The 15501-nt window shown below is 41.4% G+C and overlaps 1 protein-coding gene across 3 annotated transcripts in view; it reads left to right on the top strand.

The window, feature by feature from the left end:
* The first annotated feature begins 8871 nt into the window (after positions 1-8871).
* The window catches only part of insyn1 (inhibitory synaptic factor 1), a 54489-nt gene continuing 47859 nt past the window's right edge, over positions 8872-15501 (top strand). The window contains exons 1-3 of one of the 3 annotated variants that reach the window (XM_032514913.1): positions 8872-9658; positions 10160-10840; positions 11405-11780. In XM_032514913.1, the coding sequence (XP_032370804.1) occupies positions 11637-11780 (144 nt within the window). In that variant the 5' untranslated portion in view covers positions 8872-9658; positions 10160-10840; positions 11405-11636. Of the gene's footprint in view, positions 9900-10159; positions 11781-15501 lie in introns of all 3 variants that reach the window. The other 2 variants (XM_032514909.1, XM_032514910.1) reach the window with 2 other exon arrangements.

The raw sequence follows: 15501 nt of genomic DNA on the forward strand, positions 1-15501 counted from the left end.
AGCCAGTCCCACAATGAGCTTTCTTAGAACGTGCCATTTCTGAGTCTGTAGCTTTAAATGCTATTGAGGAGGAGAGAGGCGGTGGAGGGTGGGGGTGTGGCCTTGACCAACTGCCATGCTTTGGTTTGTTTGCAAGCCATGATGTCTCTCTTTCTCAAGAGCAGAGAAAGGGGAGATAACCTTTCCCTTTATGATGTCATAAGGGGAAGATTCCAGCTCAGCCTATCTGAGCTTACTTCTTGTCAAAGGCAGAGCAGGATACCCAGGGCTCGGTTGACACCTATCGCCTTTTCTAGCCACTGGGGGACCATAGGTAAGCTGGGGGGACTCGTGTTAAAGGTAAAAAACCTCAAAGTGAAATTCCACATGCCATGGGACCTTTAAGACCCACCCAACCTCCTCCCTCTGCAGCCCACAGTGTTCTTATTTAGCAGCAGTTGTAGTAGTGTAGTACTGAGTAGTACTCAGTGCATTCAAAGAATACGTGAAACGCTTTCGAATTACAGTGCTTTACTTTTCGAAGCTATATGTATGTAAGGTTCACGTAAACACCCTGAACAACAACATCCAGCACAACAATAAATAAATTAACAAGTGATACATCAACCAGTGGCAGTTATTGATGAAAGAATGTCAATGTATTCAAGTTTTTCACTCAATATGGCTATCTATCCTCCAGGGCAGTGGAAGCATATACTGAAAGCCACAGCATGTCTTGGCATGCTGGGCTCATTTCTATTTCAACTGCATCATCACAGCAGGAGATAACCACAGTGACCCACAACAAGCAGGTACCAACCGTGACGGTTCCCGTCCTCCAACTGTTTGGCTCAACACGTGTGTTTTTGTTGTGAAGTTAATGTTAATAGGAGCTGCTGACCTGGGAGAGTGTAAAGCAGCTATAGGAAGTGTCAACTTAGTTAATAACGTTATGGTGACCAACTCCAACCATTTTCAATTAAACTTGTTGTTTCCATCTAGTTTTGGTAATTTCTTTCAGTTTTGGATAGGTTTGAATGTTTCAGGAATGAAAGGTAAAGATGGTATAGATGCATGCAAAATGAAGAGACTAAATCAATAGGCAGACAAAGTTACCCTTAAAGGGTATCAATTTTACACATCAAAGTCTGTGTACAGGTCTTGGGGAGTATTAATGTATATGTAAAGAAAGTTTTATAAAACTGTTTTGGGGCTCCAGAGGAAGCACATAGCCAGTGATGTCACTTTAGTCAGTGTCAGAAAGGTCTGAAGAGTACAAGTTTAAAAAATAAAAAAATAATTTTGGGGTGTGGTGTTGGAAAGAAGTGAGCGTACATAACCTCTGTAGCACGCTACTTATCTCTGCAGGTTACGTTAGCCGCTACTAGCATAACACAGCCCCCTCTCTTGGCTTAAAATGAGTCACTGCTATCGGCAACAGGCCGCTGTCCGCTACGGCCGCTGAACACGCTGCACGTTGTAAACAGCCATGGCCCGCTTGCCTGGTCCTCCGGTAATGTTAGCACTTAGCATGGTTAGCATGGCGGCATGAACCGGGACCAGTTGGGATCACTTTACTGGCTGTGTCTCAATTGTTTTTGCAAGTATGTAAACAAGTCAGGTACTATAGCTATATAATTCAGTGCGAGTACACAAATGTTGATATACATACTGTATACATACATACTAAGATGCCCATCCATAGTAGCCGTGATAAATTAACCTGAATCTAATGCTTACCTGTTCAGGAGGAAATTAGCCAACTCTGCGTCCTTTTGGGCTCTAAGCTGTCTCAATCTTTCAAATACACCTCCAATATTTGCCCGGGTTTGTTATGTCTCTGGTCACGCAACTGTTAGAAACAGGCCATTTTTTTCCGGTCGGGTAGAATCTATCTCTGTGGATCCTGTTCGTTTGTTCGCTGCTATCATGGCTGTACTAACCTTACAGCTTTAGCCTGCTGGGTTTACATTTTTACAGGTATATCTGGCAACCCCGCCTGGCTGTCCAACTGGGCACTTGATAACACACAGGCCAAAACACAAACAGAAATTCCGTCACGGAACGGAAATTACAAAAGGAGAAAATACTTTGCATGTTTCCTTAATATCTGATGATGCATTGGGGTCATTTTTGGATTTATTACAGTAAATATATTACATTTTGGACCTTTAATAAGCAGAATTGTAACCAATGTGCTGCATGTCCTAAACAGTAGTCACTCGTAGCGATAATGGGCTCCAGTCCAATATATTTTAATGAGCCCATCCTTGCACTGAGACAAAAGGGTTCAATTTGATAACCCAGCCTACAATCTATAGTTGCATGCTGGTGCAGAATTCTGAAACAACATGCATTATATCATTACTTATAGTAATACTTCAATTTTTCACAGTAATTTTGCTTACATTTTATCAAATACAGATAGGTAGCAACCAAATCTCTGGAGTTTGCTCATGCCCTTTTTATCTGTCACATGCTGTGACATCACAGAACAATTTTTTGCTTTTTAATCAACAAGGTTGACACTACCTTGTTGATTAAAAACCTAAAAAACAAATCAACTAGGTTGACACTAGCCATGACCGAAAGAACGACATCCAAGGTACAAGTGGCCGAAATAGGTTTCCTCAGGAGGGTGGCTGGCGTCTCCCTTAGAGATAGGGTGGGACACATAGTCATCCGAGAGGAGCTTGGAGTAGAGCCACTGCTCCTTCGCGTCGAAAGGAGCCAGTTGAGAAGGTTCAGGCATCTGGTAAGGATGCCTCCTGGGCGCCTCCCTAGGGAGGTGTTCCAGGCACGTCCAGCTGGGAGGAGGCCTCGGGGAAGACCCAGGACTAGGTGGAGGGTATATATCTCCGGAATGCCTAAGGATCCCCCACAGTCAGAGCTGGTTAATTTTGTTCGGGAAAAGGAAGTTTGGGGTCCCCTGCTGGAGCTGCTCCCCCCCAAGACTGGATAAGTGGACGAAGATAGATAGACAGACAGATAGATGGATAGATCGATGGATGGAGGAATGGATGGATGTATGCAGATGGACTATCAGATTTTGTATTTCACCTACTGATCATGACCCTTCGAAGTCCATCCTATGCCCTGCTTCTCTGAATTGTTTTGTGCCTGTGGCCCTGTTAGCATTGATGGATATTGTATCGCACATGAAACCTACCTATTCATCTTCAGATATTGTCCCCTTTTGTTATTTGAAAGCGATATTTGATACTATTGGTCCCTGCCTCTGGTCTGTAATAAATAATTATCTTGTGAATGGCAGAATCCCATCTAGCTTTAAACATGCTGTGGTTCAGCCTCTAATTTAAAAAAACAACCTTTACCCTACTGATTTTTACAGCTTTAGAGCTATTCCTAAATTATTGTTTATGTAAAAGATTTTGGAGAAGGTTCTTCTTGCTCAGCTCTCTCTTTATTGAACAATTTTCAGTCTGGTTTCAGTGTACACCATAGCACAGAAACAGGACTTCTTAAAGTGCCAATTGATTTCTTGCTGTTCGGTGACGGAGGAAATTGTGCTATTTTACTCTTGCTGGATCTTAGTTCTGCATTTGACACTGTTGATCATGCCATTTTGTTGGATAACCTTCAGCAAAGGGTAGGGATACAGGCTGTTGCTATACAATGGTTCAATTCAAATTTTAAAAAAAATGCGGTGTACCTCAAGATTTGATTTTAGGGCCAATGTTATTCTCTTTGTACATGCTCCCATTGGGCTCCAGTCTTCACAAACATAACATAGCTTATCACTGTTATGCTGATGACACACATCGGTTGGTACCACCTGTTTTTAGAGGCACCTGCCTCTACGAACTCTTTAAAATTTCCTTTTCACTGCCTGAAAAACATTAAGTGCTAAAAACTTTCTTCAACTTAATGAGAGTAAGACGGAAGTCATGTTGTTCGGCCCCCCACATTCAGTTGACGCACTTTCGAAAAATTTGGGGACTTTAGCCTTAAGTGTGTACCCTTTGCCAGAAATCTAGGTTTCATCTTGGACCCAGCATTAAAATTTGACAAAATCAATTATGTTGTCAAATACAGCTTTCATCTCAGGTCTATTGCTAAACCAATATCTTTCCTCTGTTTGTATAGAAGTGTGTTGTTTGTGTGATGTTCATTGTGTCTACTTTATATTGTCCATCCTATGTTTTTATAAACATAATGTAACTTTGTGCAGCACTTTGTTCAGCCTAGGTTGGTTTAAAGTGTGCTCTATAAATAAATTGACTTGACTATCCTCTGAGAAGACAAAATTGGCCAGCAAATTTAGACTGCTTGAGCCCTGGTAAATGCTGCACAAGTAATTTTTGGATTACTTTTGATTTGGAATGGATCACTGCTGTTTCAGCTGTGTAACGTTATTTTTCACTGCTTGTTTCAGACTTAAGTGAGAATTCTTTATTCTTTCTCTAACTGCACTCCAGCATCTCCCACTGAACAGAGTCAAGATTAACTTCCTTTCTCACATGTATATAGTTTCTTTCACTTTATGAAGTGGGCTCAAATACCTTTGGTGGAATGCAGTGTTTATATTTGAATCTGTTTGTATTGTATATGTGAACAAAACGGTTGCAGGCAAATAAAATCACTTGTCATTCACTATTAGCTTCAGCTGTACTCACACACATACAGGCAACCCCATCACATCATAGTCTGGATTACCATTGATCTGAAACAGGACCACTCTTCACAATGAGACTACAGGCCCTCTCTGACCAGTAGCCCCAGTGCAGCCGCTCGCACACACTATATTTCTACAACTGGTGAGGAAAGTAAATGAGAAATCAATCAAACACTTAAGCTTCATTTCATTGTGTAAGAGCACTGATCCATCACAGGGTGTTATGGTCTGAGACAGCCTCTGCTCCTCTGCATACTGCTGAAGAAAACACACACATACAGACAAATACACGCACAGGACTGAAATATCAAAAGGTCAGTAGACAGGCAAGAGGAGAGACTGGTGTTGTTGTAAGACAGGGTGGGCCTCTGAGATCTCTGTCCCTTAGTGTTTGTCTGTGTAAAATCAAGGACATAACTGGAAAACGTAAACAGGTCACGATGTCTGTTTGGCCATGCATATTGCAGATGTCAGAGGCGCCTTCCAATGCCTTTAGTTCATAAATCATCATTCCGTCTCAGTCATCATCCAAAAATTCAACTAGGGAATTACGATGGCAGAGATTCTATGTAAAAAAATTAATATTAATATAATATTAATACTAATATTAGCAGTATATATACATACTTTTAAATAAATGATGCCAGACATGAACTGACTGCCAAGGATCTTTTAATACATTCATGAATATGTGTTAAAACGACAAATAATCCTCCTTTGATTCTGCATCATGTTTTCGTGCAATTTCTTCACACAATAGTCATGTCATGTAACAATAATATTTAATTAATATTATATTAATAATTAATAAAATATTAATATTTCAGTGCATAAGTCAAATATCAAGAATATGCCCTTTTTCTCAATCTGTCCACCATTTTAGTCCTCAGAGCAGAGAGACATTAACATGTCACAACTACACCACAGTGCCACACAATGGCCAGGAGAGAAAAGGCATAATGGATGTAGATTATTAAAAGGGATAATTACAAAAACATTTATCTCTTAACAAAATGGAAAGAAGGCTGTGTTTTCTCCCTAGTCTGTTAAATATTCCTAAATATTACAAACATATTTGGATGAAATTCCCAGGAAAGACAATCCTTGTCCCATTAATTATTAGAATGAATTAGAATGATTAGATTTTGACAGTGATCAGGAAGTGGGATTTTTAGACAGTGTTTATGTGCTGCTGGAAAAGTACCATGTTTGGGCGTTAAACAACATAGCATTATGCTAGTTTGTTTGAGAATCAAACCCAAATAAACAATCAGAAACAAGCAATCACTGTTACAGAAAGTGCCAATTTAAAAGTTGGATCATTTGTCTGCATTGGTAGATTTTTGCACAGTGGTTTTAAGCTGCAAAACCAGCATATTGTCCATAACACTGTTTTCTGTAATGTGTCCTAAGTCACCTTCAAATCCTAGCAGTTACTCAGCTCTCGTCTGTTGCGAATGGACAGTTACAAATCAGAAAAGGGTAGAGATAGATAAAAGATTCAATCAATTATTCACATGACGAAGATGTGTGTTATGAAAATGAAATCCACTATGAAGTTCGAATACGAGAATGACTGAAGAATATTGGTCAGCTGATGAACTTGGTTTTGGTTTATGCATGTGATCGAACAACCCCTTTTAGAAGACTGTGTGCTTGGAGCTTTTTGAGCGGTGAAGGAAATCAAGGGTATTGACGACTGAATGAGAGCTAATTAGTGAAGAGGAAATGGTGATGTATTGCTGGAGCAGGGATGGTTTGTACACTTTGAGGTGGAGGGAATATGGTCCCACACAAATCCCTCACAATGAAATGAAAAGTTACTTTTCAATGTTTTTTTTCAATCATTTTTCAAAGTGTATACCTAGAGTATATACTTGTCATCAGAATATCTCATGTCACTGTGCACTTTTATCAAAATCATGTCTTGTCCTGTTGTTCCTGGAAACAGTAAATGTGTCCACCTCTGTGGGGAAATACAACCATTATACTAAGAATTCCTCCTTCAAAACTTTAATTGTATCCATCATATCTATGGTTATCAATATCACTTTAATGTTTTTACGCTAAACATTAAGCCGCAGCCAGCAGCTTGTTAGCTTAGCTTAGCACAAAAACTGGGAACATGGAAAAAAGCTAGCCTGGCTCTGTCCTATATAGGACAAAGTAAAGTAGTCCATATTTCTGAGCAAAAAACAGCCATCAGAAGAGGAAACCTGGGCTATGCAAAAGCCAGACATTACATAAAGGCCAAACATTGCCCACCATCCTATCAACGAAACAACAGTATGTCTCATTGGAAGAGGTGATATTCCAAACATATTTTCCCCATAGAGATTTCGAATGACATACTAAATGGTGTGTCACATTATTCCTACTTCTGGACTAATTTGTATTTTTGAAGCTGAGCACCCACTTGGAACACAGACTTACCACCGTTTAAATTTTGCTCATTGTTTCTTGTGTGAGACATAATGTATTTATTTTGTGTTTCCTACAGCCAAGTATTTACCGATATCGATCCAATTAACAGTGTGCCTGCTAATAAATAAGTCAAAGTACTCCAATATTTATCTTACCCATCCATGTAATCATACATGTGTTTGCTGCTTGGAGAGAGGGAGGATAATATCTGTATTGATCTTTGTTATTCGCCTCTCTCCACTTTATTATAAAAAATAAATCCTGTGCACATCTTCCATCAGTGGCTGTGAACCCAGGAACTGTGGGGAAGGTTGCCAAAAAAATAACAATAAAGATTGTTGATCCCTGCTCTATCAAATAAATATGTGTATGATAGCTTATTGGGTAAACAATGCAAGTCAAATAAAATCTCTCCTGGAGTTAATTCCTATGGTACCAAATTACCAATTTAGTTACCTCTGGATAGGATTGCCCAGCCTTGTTTTTATGTGTGTGTATTTGATGGATGTGTTTGTGGGTCTGTGTCTACGTGTGTATTATTGTATTTATGCATCTTTGTGCTTGTTGAGAGCCTGTGCCCAACTAGGAAAAAATTACGTTCTATAAAACATCACTATAAATAGCATGGCACAATAAATCCAAGGCAGAAATAATAAGTGGGACCAATATTTAGCTGGACCCACTCCAGAATCCTAGTAAATCTTACGAGTCATGATGACCTTAGCATTAAAAAAAATATATTTTACAAGGGGAAATAATCCAATTCTCTTCCAATGAAGGCATCACTGACATAGAGCTATCTGTGTTGTGCACCTGGGCCTTTCCACAGAGAGGTCATTTAGGATACATTCTCTCTTTTAGGGAGAGCTCTATGAAATACACCCTGATTATCCAAGCAAAAAGGTGCAATTTTGCAATGACCAGAAAAAAAGGAAAACAATGGCAGGAAAGAAATGTGCTGCAAACTGTTGCTGTGTTCAAGGAAGGGAGCCTCCCATATTTGCAGAGAGACTAAGCAGTGAAGCTACAAAGGAAACAAGCTCAAGGACACCTGTTTCTCACAGGGAGCAGTTTGTGAAAAGCAGCTTGTCTGTGCAACACTGCAGCAGCCATGTGTTAATGCTAGGAAAGGCACAGCGATCCCATTGCAGTCCCCCAACTCCACATGGACCCACAATGTGCTTTAGAATGTGACGAAATATTAAACATTTGATTAAGTCCTAAGAAGACACAATGTTACTGTGCACTTAGAAAAGGATAACATACAATATGAAGGCTTTCATTATATTTCTTAAAAGCCAAACTCATTTATTAATCAAAGAAAACATGCAAAAGAGAATTTACAAAACTGCAGTGTATTCGCCCAATTAGCATCAGCATAACGTCTGTGATGCTAGTAGTAGAATACACAGAGGACCCCAGAATAAATTCATCTGCATGGCAAATCAACCTAACCTGAATCCACTCTGCACTTCCCTTTACAATTATGCAAAGGATTGCACTGAGCCTCTGGCTGTTTAGTACAGTTTTTTGCCAAAACCCTCTGGAAACCGGTGTGTATTGTTCAAGAAGTTGTCATTATGGATTTGCTTTACCATTACATTATCTCCTTTGGAGAACTAATTTCATACGAGGGTAATTGCCTCTGGTTGGGTTATGCAGGCCTGTTGTGTTGAATAAAACACTGATGAAGAGGACGGGGGAGAGAAAAAGTCATGCTGGCCCTCCCTCCCTATTTCTGTCAGATGAGGTCATCAAACACCAACCTGCTTTGTATATTAATGATGTAACAGCCAGGGATTTTTGGACACCCCGTCCCCAGAGACTGCTTGGCTGGAGGCAGAAGAGAACTTCATCTTGACTTAAGAGAGAGATAACACCCTCGATAGACCTGTGACAAAGGCTAGATAGGCAGTGTGAGAGGTGATAGTGAGGGAGTGTGGACGCCAGCAGAGAGGAGAAGACAGGAGAGCAGCGAGGCAGAGGAGGATACACTGTGCCTTTAAAGCACCAAGCCCCTCCTTCACATAGCCGAGCAGAACAGCCGAGTGGTCCTGGCAGGAGCGTGAGCCCCACGATAAACTCTGGCATCAGCTTCCCTTCATCCGGCAGTCAGCGAGGACACAGTGAGGGCGCAGGGGCAGAGAGACGGGGACGGAGAAAGAGAAAGAGCAAGAGTGAAAAAGGGGGGGGGAGAGAGAGGAAAACAGGCAGATAGGCAGTGAGGGAGAGGCTGTCATAGGAATCAAACAGCTCCTTTTTTTTTTTTTTTTTTAACAGCAGCAGCTCAGCCGTTGTGTCTGCTGCCTCCCGGTGCAGGCAATCGCTGACTGGTGACGGTTTTCAGCAGCACAGTTATCTGAGTGATGGTAGCGGCAGCATCACAATTCGAAACAGCAGCTCTCCTCGCAGCTCGGGTTCTAAGTCATCTTCAGCCTCCTCTCTCCCTTCTCAGAGTGCTATCAGGGCCATTCATCGTTCCCATCTCATGCCTCCTGCCTCCTTCTCCTCCTCCTCCTCCTCCTCCACAGCTTCATCCTCCACTTCTAGTCCTCTGATGAGACACAGCCTCAGAGTGAAATAACCCTGCTGACAGAAGCTTCTCTCTATGTCAAGACAGTAAGTAGGGGGAGAGAACTCTGTGTGTGTGTGTGTGCGTGTGTGTGTATGTCAGAATGTGTGTGAGACAGAGATAAAAAGAGGGAGAGAGAGAACAGCAAAGCGGCGAGAGAAGAAGATGTTAGTGTGTGCGACAGAGGGTCTGCTAAAGAACCAGCAGGTTGTGTGTAGCTTGAATGATCCTGCTGTGCGTGGACAGTGAGCTCTGGGCATAGCAACAGCAAAGTGATGCACAGGAAAGGTGAGTAGGTGTGTGTTCTGGCGTGCGTGTTTGCATGTGTTTTTGTGGAGGTGAGGCAAGTGTTGCTGAAGCAAGAGATGCATTTTGACAGCAACAAGAAATCATCAACGCAGTTAAATCCCATCCTTATCAGGGTCTCTTTCACTCTATTGCTTTTGATGATTTATGCTGCAATGACTTAGAGAAAGACCGAGGCATAAAAAGGAAAAGAGGAGGAGACATGAGAGAATAAGTGATTGCTTTTCTTCCCGTCTGTCCAGGTGCCGAGTGTGATTGGCCAGCGCACCCCGTGGCAGTGCCCTGGATTTGGCGAGAAGCTCTCCCACCTGCTAGTTTTCTGGGTCCCCTCTGGGAAGCTTTCATGGGATTTATCTCTTCCTGCTGGATGGCACTGAGCTCTCTGCCTCTCTGAAAAGAGTCCACAGAGAAAACATACACTACACGGATAAGAAGTAAAATAATTATCCAATCACAGCACAAGGAGGCAGACCGGGTTCCCTTAGCAACAACTGAAGAAGAGAAGAGAATCCTTTTCTGTTTCTGCTCCCTTGGTTTTTGGGCACACCCCTGTGGACTGCTGTGGGTCAGTGTTTTTTGAGAGGACTTGGAGAGCGCTGTTGCATAAGACAAGCTGCCACACAAATTCCAGGAGAAGGTGCTCATTCGCCTTCCAGCCCCCTTGTAACTGTGTCTCACCGACACTATGATTTTTTTGTTATCCCTCTACAAATTCTCATCACAGGTCACGTTCCGCTGGCTTGGAAATCAATTCAGTCTGATCCCACGCCACCTGGAATAAGCCCTGCTTGGGGGGAAAATCGGACGCTCTGTAAATAAGACCAACACCTACCTTCCTCCCTTTCATGGACGAGAAATGAAGGACAACATGATTAAGTCATCATCTGCAAAGAAAATGGATGTGGAGCAAAGTTTATTTTGATGTGAGTTTCTATTTAGAGTCTTTATTTTTCCTGGAAGGGGAAAGACAACACACAGCGCAGAGGAATATCCCCTTTCTCCAAACAGGATCTGTGCTTTCCCTCTTAAAAGACAGTAGCCCTTATTGAAAGACTATATTTGGAAAGAAAGCCTTGTCCCTGCTGGCCACCAATAATGTAGAACACGATCATTTTGAAAATTGAGCCACTGCTGGGAATTCTTTTTTTTTTTAAATCTATGTTGAATAGTTTTCTCTATAAAACCCTTTTTCTGCTTTCACTTTTGTACGTTAGCCTGCCATTATGTCACTGTGTTTCACAAGTTTAAAGGGTTGTACAGGACAAAAGTGAAAAAGATAAAAAGTCTCTTCACTGTATAGACGGGTTTTTTAAAATAGCACCTCCTCGGGAACAATTTCAAATGTACACACTGACAGATTAGTTGGCCCAACAAGATTATGTAAGAGTTTCATACCAGCTTTAGCCCATGTGTTTTTTCCTCTTCCTTTTCCATGGATTTACAGCATTTGACTTTTCCCATGCTTATTTTCTCTTCATTTTTGGAAGCATCTACCAGAAAGCATGGATGTCAGAGTGTGACCCTGTGCCGAGTGTGCGGGCGAGGCAAGGTGTTTTGGCTGCCCAGGTGCTTTTAAGATGTTGAGGTCTCCCTGCGTGGCCGGGGCCCCTGTTCGGATCAGTAGCACTGCGGCTCCTTGTAGCCAAAGACATGGACCCCGACTCGGCTCCCCCACGCCCTCAGCCTGTTGGCCACTGGCCCCACGTCGCCCTGTAAAGGATGTCCCTCAGCAGTGCTCCGGCCCGGGACACCTCTGAGACCCCCAGCCCGAGAGAACGCATCCGCAGCCACATGAAGATGGTGATTGACCAGCTGGACGGAATCCTGAAAGAGCTCAAGGATGTGGCCAAGGAACTCCGGGAGGTGAGGTTGAAAAGCTTATCAAGCTCCTGTGGGGATTTAGAAAGGAACAAGGAGAGGAAGAGACCGAGGCAGGGAGAGGATGTGGGTACCAGATGGGTGTGCTTCTCAAGTAGGCTGCATTTAATTAAGTGTAAACTAATATTTCGCACCATGGAGATTTTGATTAAGATTTGAGAGTGATGAGATCTCACTTTTTTGTTTTGTAGCAGGATGATATTGTTGATTACAACCGCAGCAGGGCTGTCTTCCTTTTCCAATGAAACAACTGCTTATTGACAATTACATATGCCCTTCTTGTGTTCAGTGGTGTCTTGTGGGAGGTACAGTATATTTGAAGTGCTGTTGAAAAGCAGCAAAGCCAGGCTAAAAGGAAACACAGGGGCAGGCTTAGATAAGATACAAGACTTAGCGCCACAATAGTTATATAACCATTTTGTTAAGAATCAGCTGGATTCCTACTGTATTTTTTTAGCAACTGCCATGGAAACACAATTTGTGTGTGTGAATGTCTGTGTGTACAGTACACAGTTCGACCAAGGATCAGCAAAGAGAGATACTGTGCATTTGCTCTGACATGCAACTACAAGTGTATGGACTAAACACGTGTGTGTGATGGCTGATGATCAGAGCACATCTGTTCATGTGTGTAAGAGAACAAAATGGCCCTCATCATATCTTTTGGATCTTCCCCTGCAGTGTCCTCAAAGCTGTGGGCTCTTCCCGCAAAGCTCCTCCAAAGAAAGAGACAAAGGCAGACAGACAGAGACAATTGAAACCTCACCAAACAGTTGTGTCCGACCCATCCCACATCCTCCAAGCATATCACATAATTAGCCTCCCACTTGCGTCTGATCAGGGATTCAGGGGGAGTTTATGTGTGTGTGTGTGTTTTGAAATGTGTTGAAGAAGTGAAATGGTGGATGTTAGCGCATGTAATGACCTAAAGGAGGAGGAGGGTTTAGAACAGCCAGGGCAAAGCTGCCATAACTCACTCCATCTCCGCACAGGATTCCCTCCCCCCCACCACACCCCCTCTTCCTCCTGACTCCTAGCTCTGTCCCACTCACCACGCTCTACTTTATGTACTTGCACAGTTGGAGGTGCAAGGGCACAGCTCACAGTGCACCTTCCCTCTGGTGAGCAGGAGAAGCCGGCCTGCGCACAGGAGTGATTGATTATTATGGGACAACTGCAAGTGGAATAATGCTGGCTGGAGCTATTTATAAACAAAAACACGGCCTGTGCCTCTGCCAGCTCCAACGCATATTGCCATTCTTATCCCAGACCCCATTAGGGAGGGCTCTGCACAGTGGCTCAAATGTCATTTTTTATTGGGAGAGCACAATCCCACATATTGAAATGGCTAAGGAATCATATTAGCTGCAGTGGCAGTCATAATGCTGGTATCAATATCCTGCAATTAACTGACCTGTGAGACTGCAGACGGAATCAAAGGGAGATGAAGAAACGGAATCAGTGTAGCGCCATCAGATGCACGGACGCTTAATGTTCCATAAAATCTCTCATTCTTGGCCACATGAAAGGAACAACATAATAGATAACAACTGTCACATAAATAAATGATGAACTGCCGTGTGAATGTAGTGTAATAAATAACTCGGTGAAGGAGCAGTAATGACTGATTATAACCCACAAGGTCTTTGCGGAACTGGAGATACTGCAGTGCTCCGAGGAGTCAAAGCTGACACTCCAAAGCACGTAGCTGCCCAGAAACTAGGAAGTTACTTGTCTGTTACAATGCTTATTTCATTGTGCCAATTGGTCAAAAGGTGAATTCAAAAAGTCTTATTTCAACACATGATTAGTAACACTGCCATAGAATCGGCCTACATTCAATGTTCCGATTTTTCAATGCTTCATAAATGCGTACATTGCATGTTTCAGTCTTTATTTAGACCAAGTAGTCCTCTACATGAAGTAAAAGGAGAACATTTGTGAGATTTTCTAGTCAAGTTTTAGACATCTGGTCTTTGTTGCCTTATGCATTAACCATAAAAAAAAGTATGTTCTGCAGATTTTGTTTTTTTTAGGCGATTAGAGTGCAGGGAATAATCCTTTCATCGCTACATTTTAAATTGTTTACAAAGTTTACCAGTTTTTAATTGAATACATATTTCAAACCCCAGGGACATTTTTAACAAGGCCTCGGGGGAATCTTACATAAAAAGTAGGTGACACAGAAAATAGTTTAAATGCATTTTGTAAATTGATTTGCTTAGCTTGGTTTGTGAGAAGGCTAGGGGAGGAAAACTCGCATATTTCAGAGTTATCAAACATGGGAACGATACATCCCGAATGACTTACAGCACAATGTGGTATTGGATAACTGATATTAACAAGCACCAGTGACCAGAGTGTATACATACTGAACGTATATAAATTATAGGAAACTAAGCCACGGGTTGTAATTAAGAGAACTGCCCTTTTAGGAAGACCTTCACCTCCACTGATTCTACCCGTAATTGGCTTGCTTTTCTCAGAAAAGCAAAAAAGTCCTAAAAAGAGGTCATCCATTGGTCTTACTTTTTTGTCTGCCAGAATTTATCACTCTGAGTTAGGATCTAACAAACAGCACTCAGTGCAGTTTAATACAACTCTGTGGTGAACCTACATTAAACTTTAATCACTGTCATGTAAATGGGGATTTTTGTTCTTGGGTGCCAAGTGCATGGCATTCAGAAACTTGAACAGTGCAACAGTGAAAACCTGCCTTTAATAATCTCACATTCTGCATGTTTATTTCTCTTGAAAATGCTCAGCAAACAGCCATTTTGAAGTAGCCTGAGAAATGAGCGATAATGAATGGTAATTAAAAAGCAATACCACGGAAATTTCCATTTATGTTTGTGTGACTTTTTGTTGTTAAATCTTCAGAGTAGAGCAGTTTTAAACATTCTAGTATTCTGGTCACTAAGTAAGCTAATGCTGGATTTGTATTTTATCAGGTAAAGACGTACCATCTTTATTCCACAGATGCAGTACAATTTATTAAGTTAATTCAGATTTAGATATTTAGTACAGTACCCCCAAGCTAACAAATGAAAAGACATTTCATCATAGGTTGTCTCTAAAACTATGCATTTACCGTATTATACTAAACAAAATCTATGTGGAAGTTGTACACCTAAAGCAGTTTTATTCGAGAGATGGTTCTAATTTAAGCATCCCAGTTACAGTCTCAGACAATAAATCTCCTTTACATGTCAAAGACAAACGAGGTGGGAAATTAACATTTTTTGTCCAGCAGCCACAGTGGCTGGTAGAGGTCCAATTTTACCAGCCACTTATATTTTTTACCAGCCACTTATTCTGGAATTCAAATTTATAAAAGAAAGTGCACCATCATGTTTTGAATTGCTTCAATACATTATTTTGTTATCATTAATACATATTTTAGCTCCAAGGTTTTATTTCTATAAATTTATGGATATAGTTATTTCAGGTATGTGTGTGAGTGATGTGGATGTGTTTTTTCTTTTGAGAAGTTTTGTATTTTGCGCTTTTTTGGAAATAAGAAAAACGCTCAGACATATCTGTTGAAATAACTTCATAAAATATCCATTTTCTGAGTGTTTGTCTTCTGGATTTTTTTCTGTTTTAAGTTGAGACGTGTGGCTAGGGTACTAATTTTGTATGTAGCCCAATTAATATGCTTACAGTAGTGTTTTTTAATCATTTTACAGATGATTTACTTGGACGG

This window comes from Etheostoma spectabile, chromosome 1 (assembly GCF_008692095.1).
Source record: "Etheostoma spectabile isolate EspeVRDwgs_2016 chromosome 1, UIUC_Espe_1.0, whole genome shotgun sequence".
NCBI classification, from domain to species: domain Eukaryota; kingdom Metazoa; phylum Chordata; class Actinopteri; order Perciformes; family Percidae; genus Etheostoma; species Etheostoma spectabile.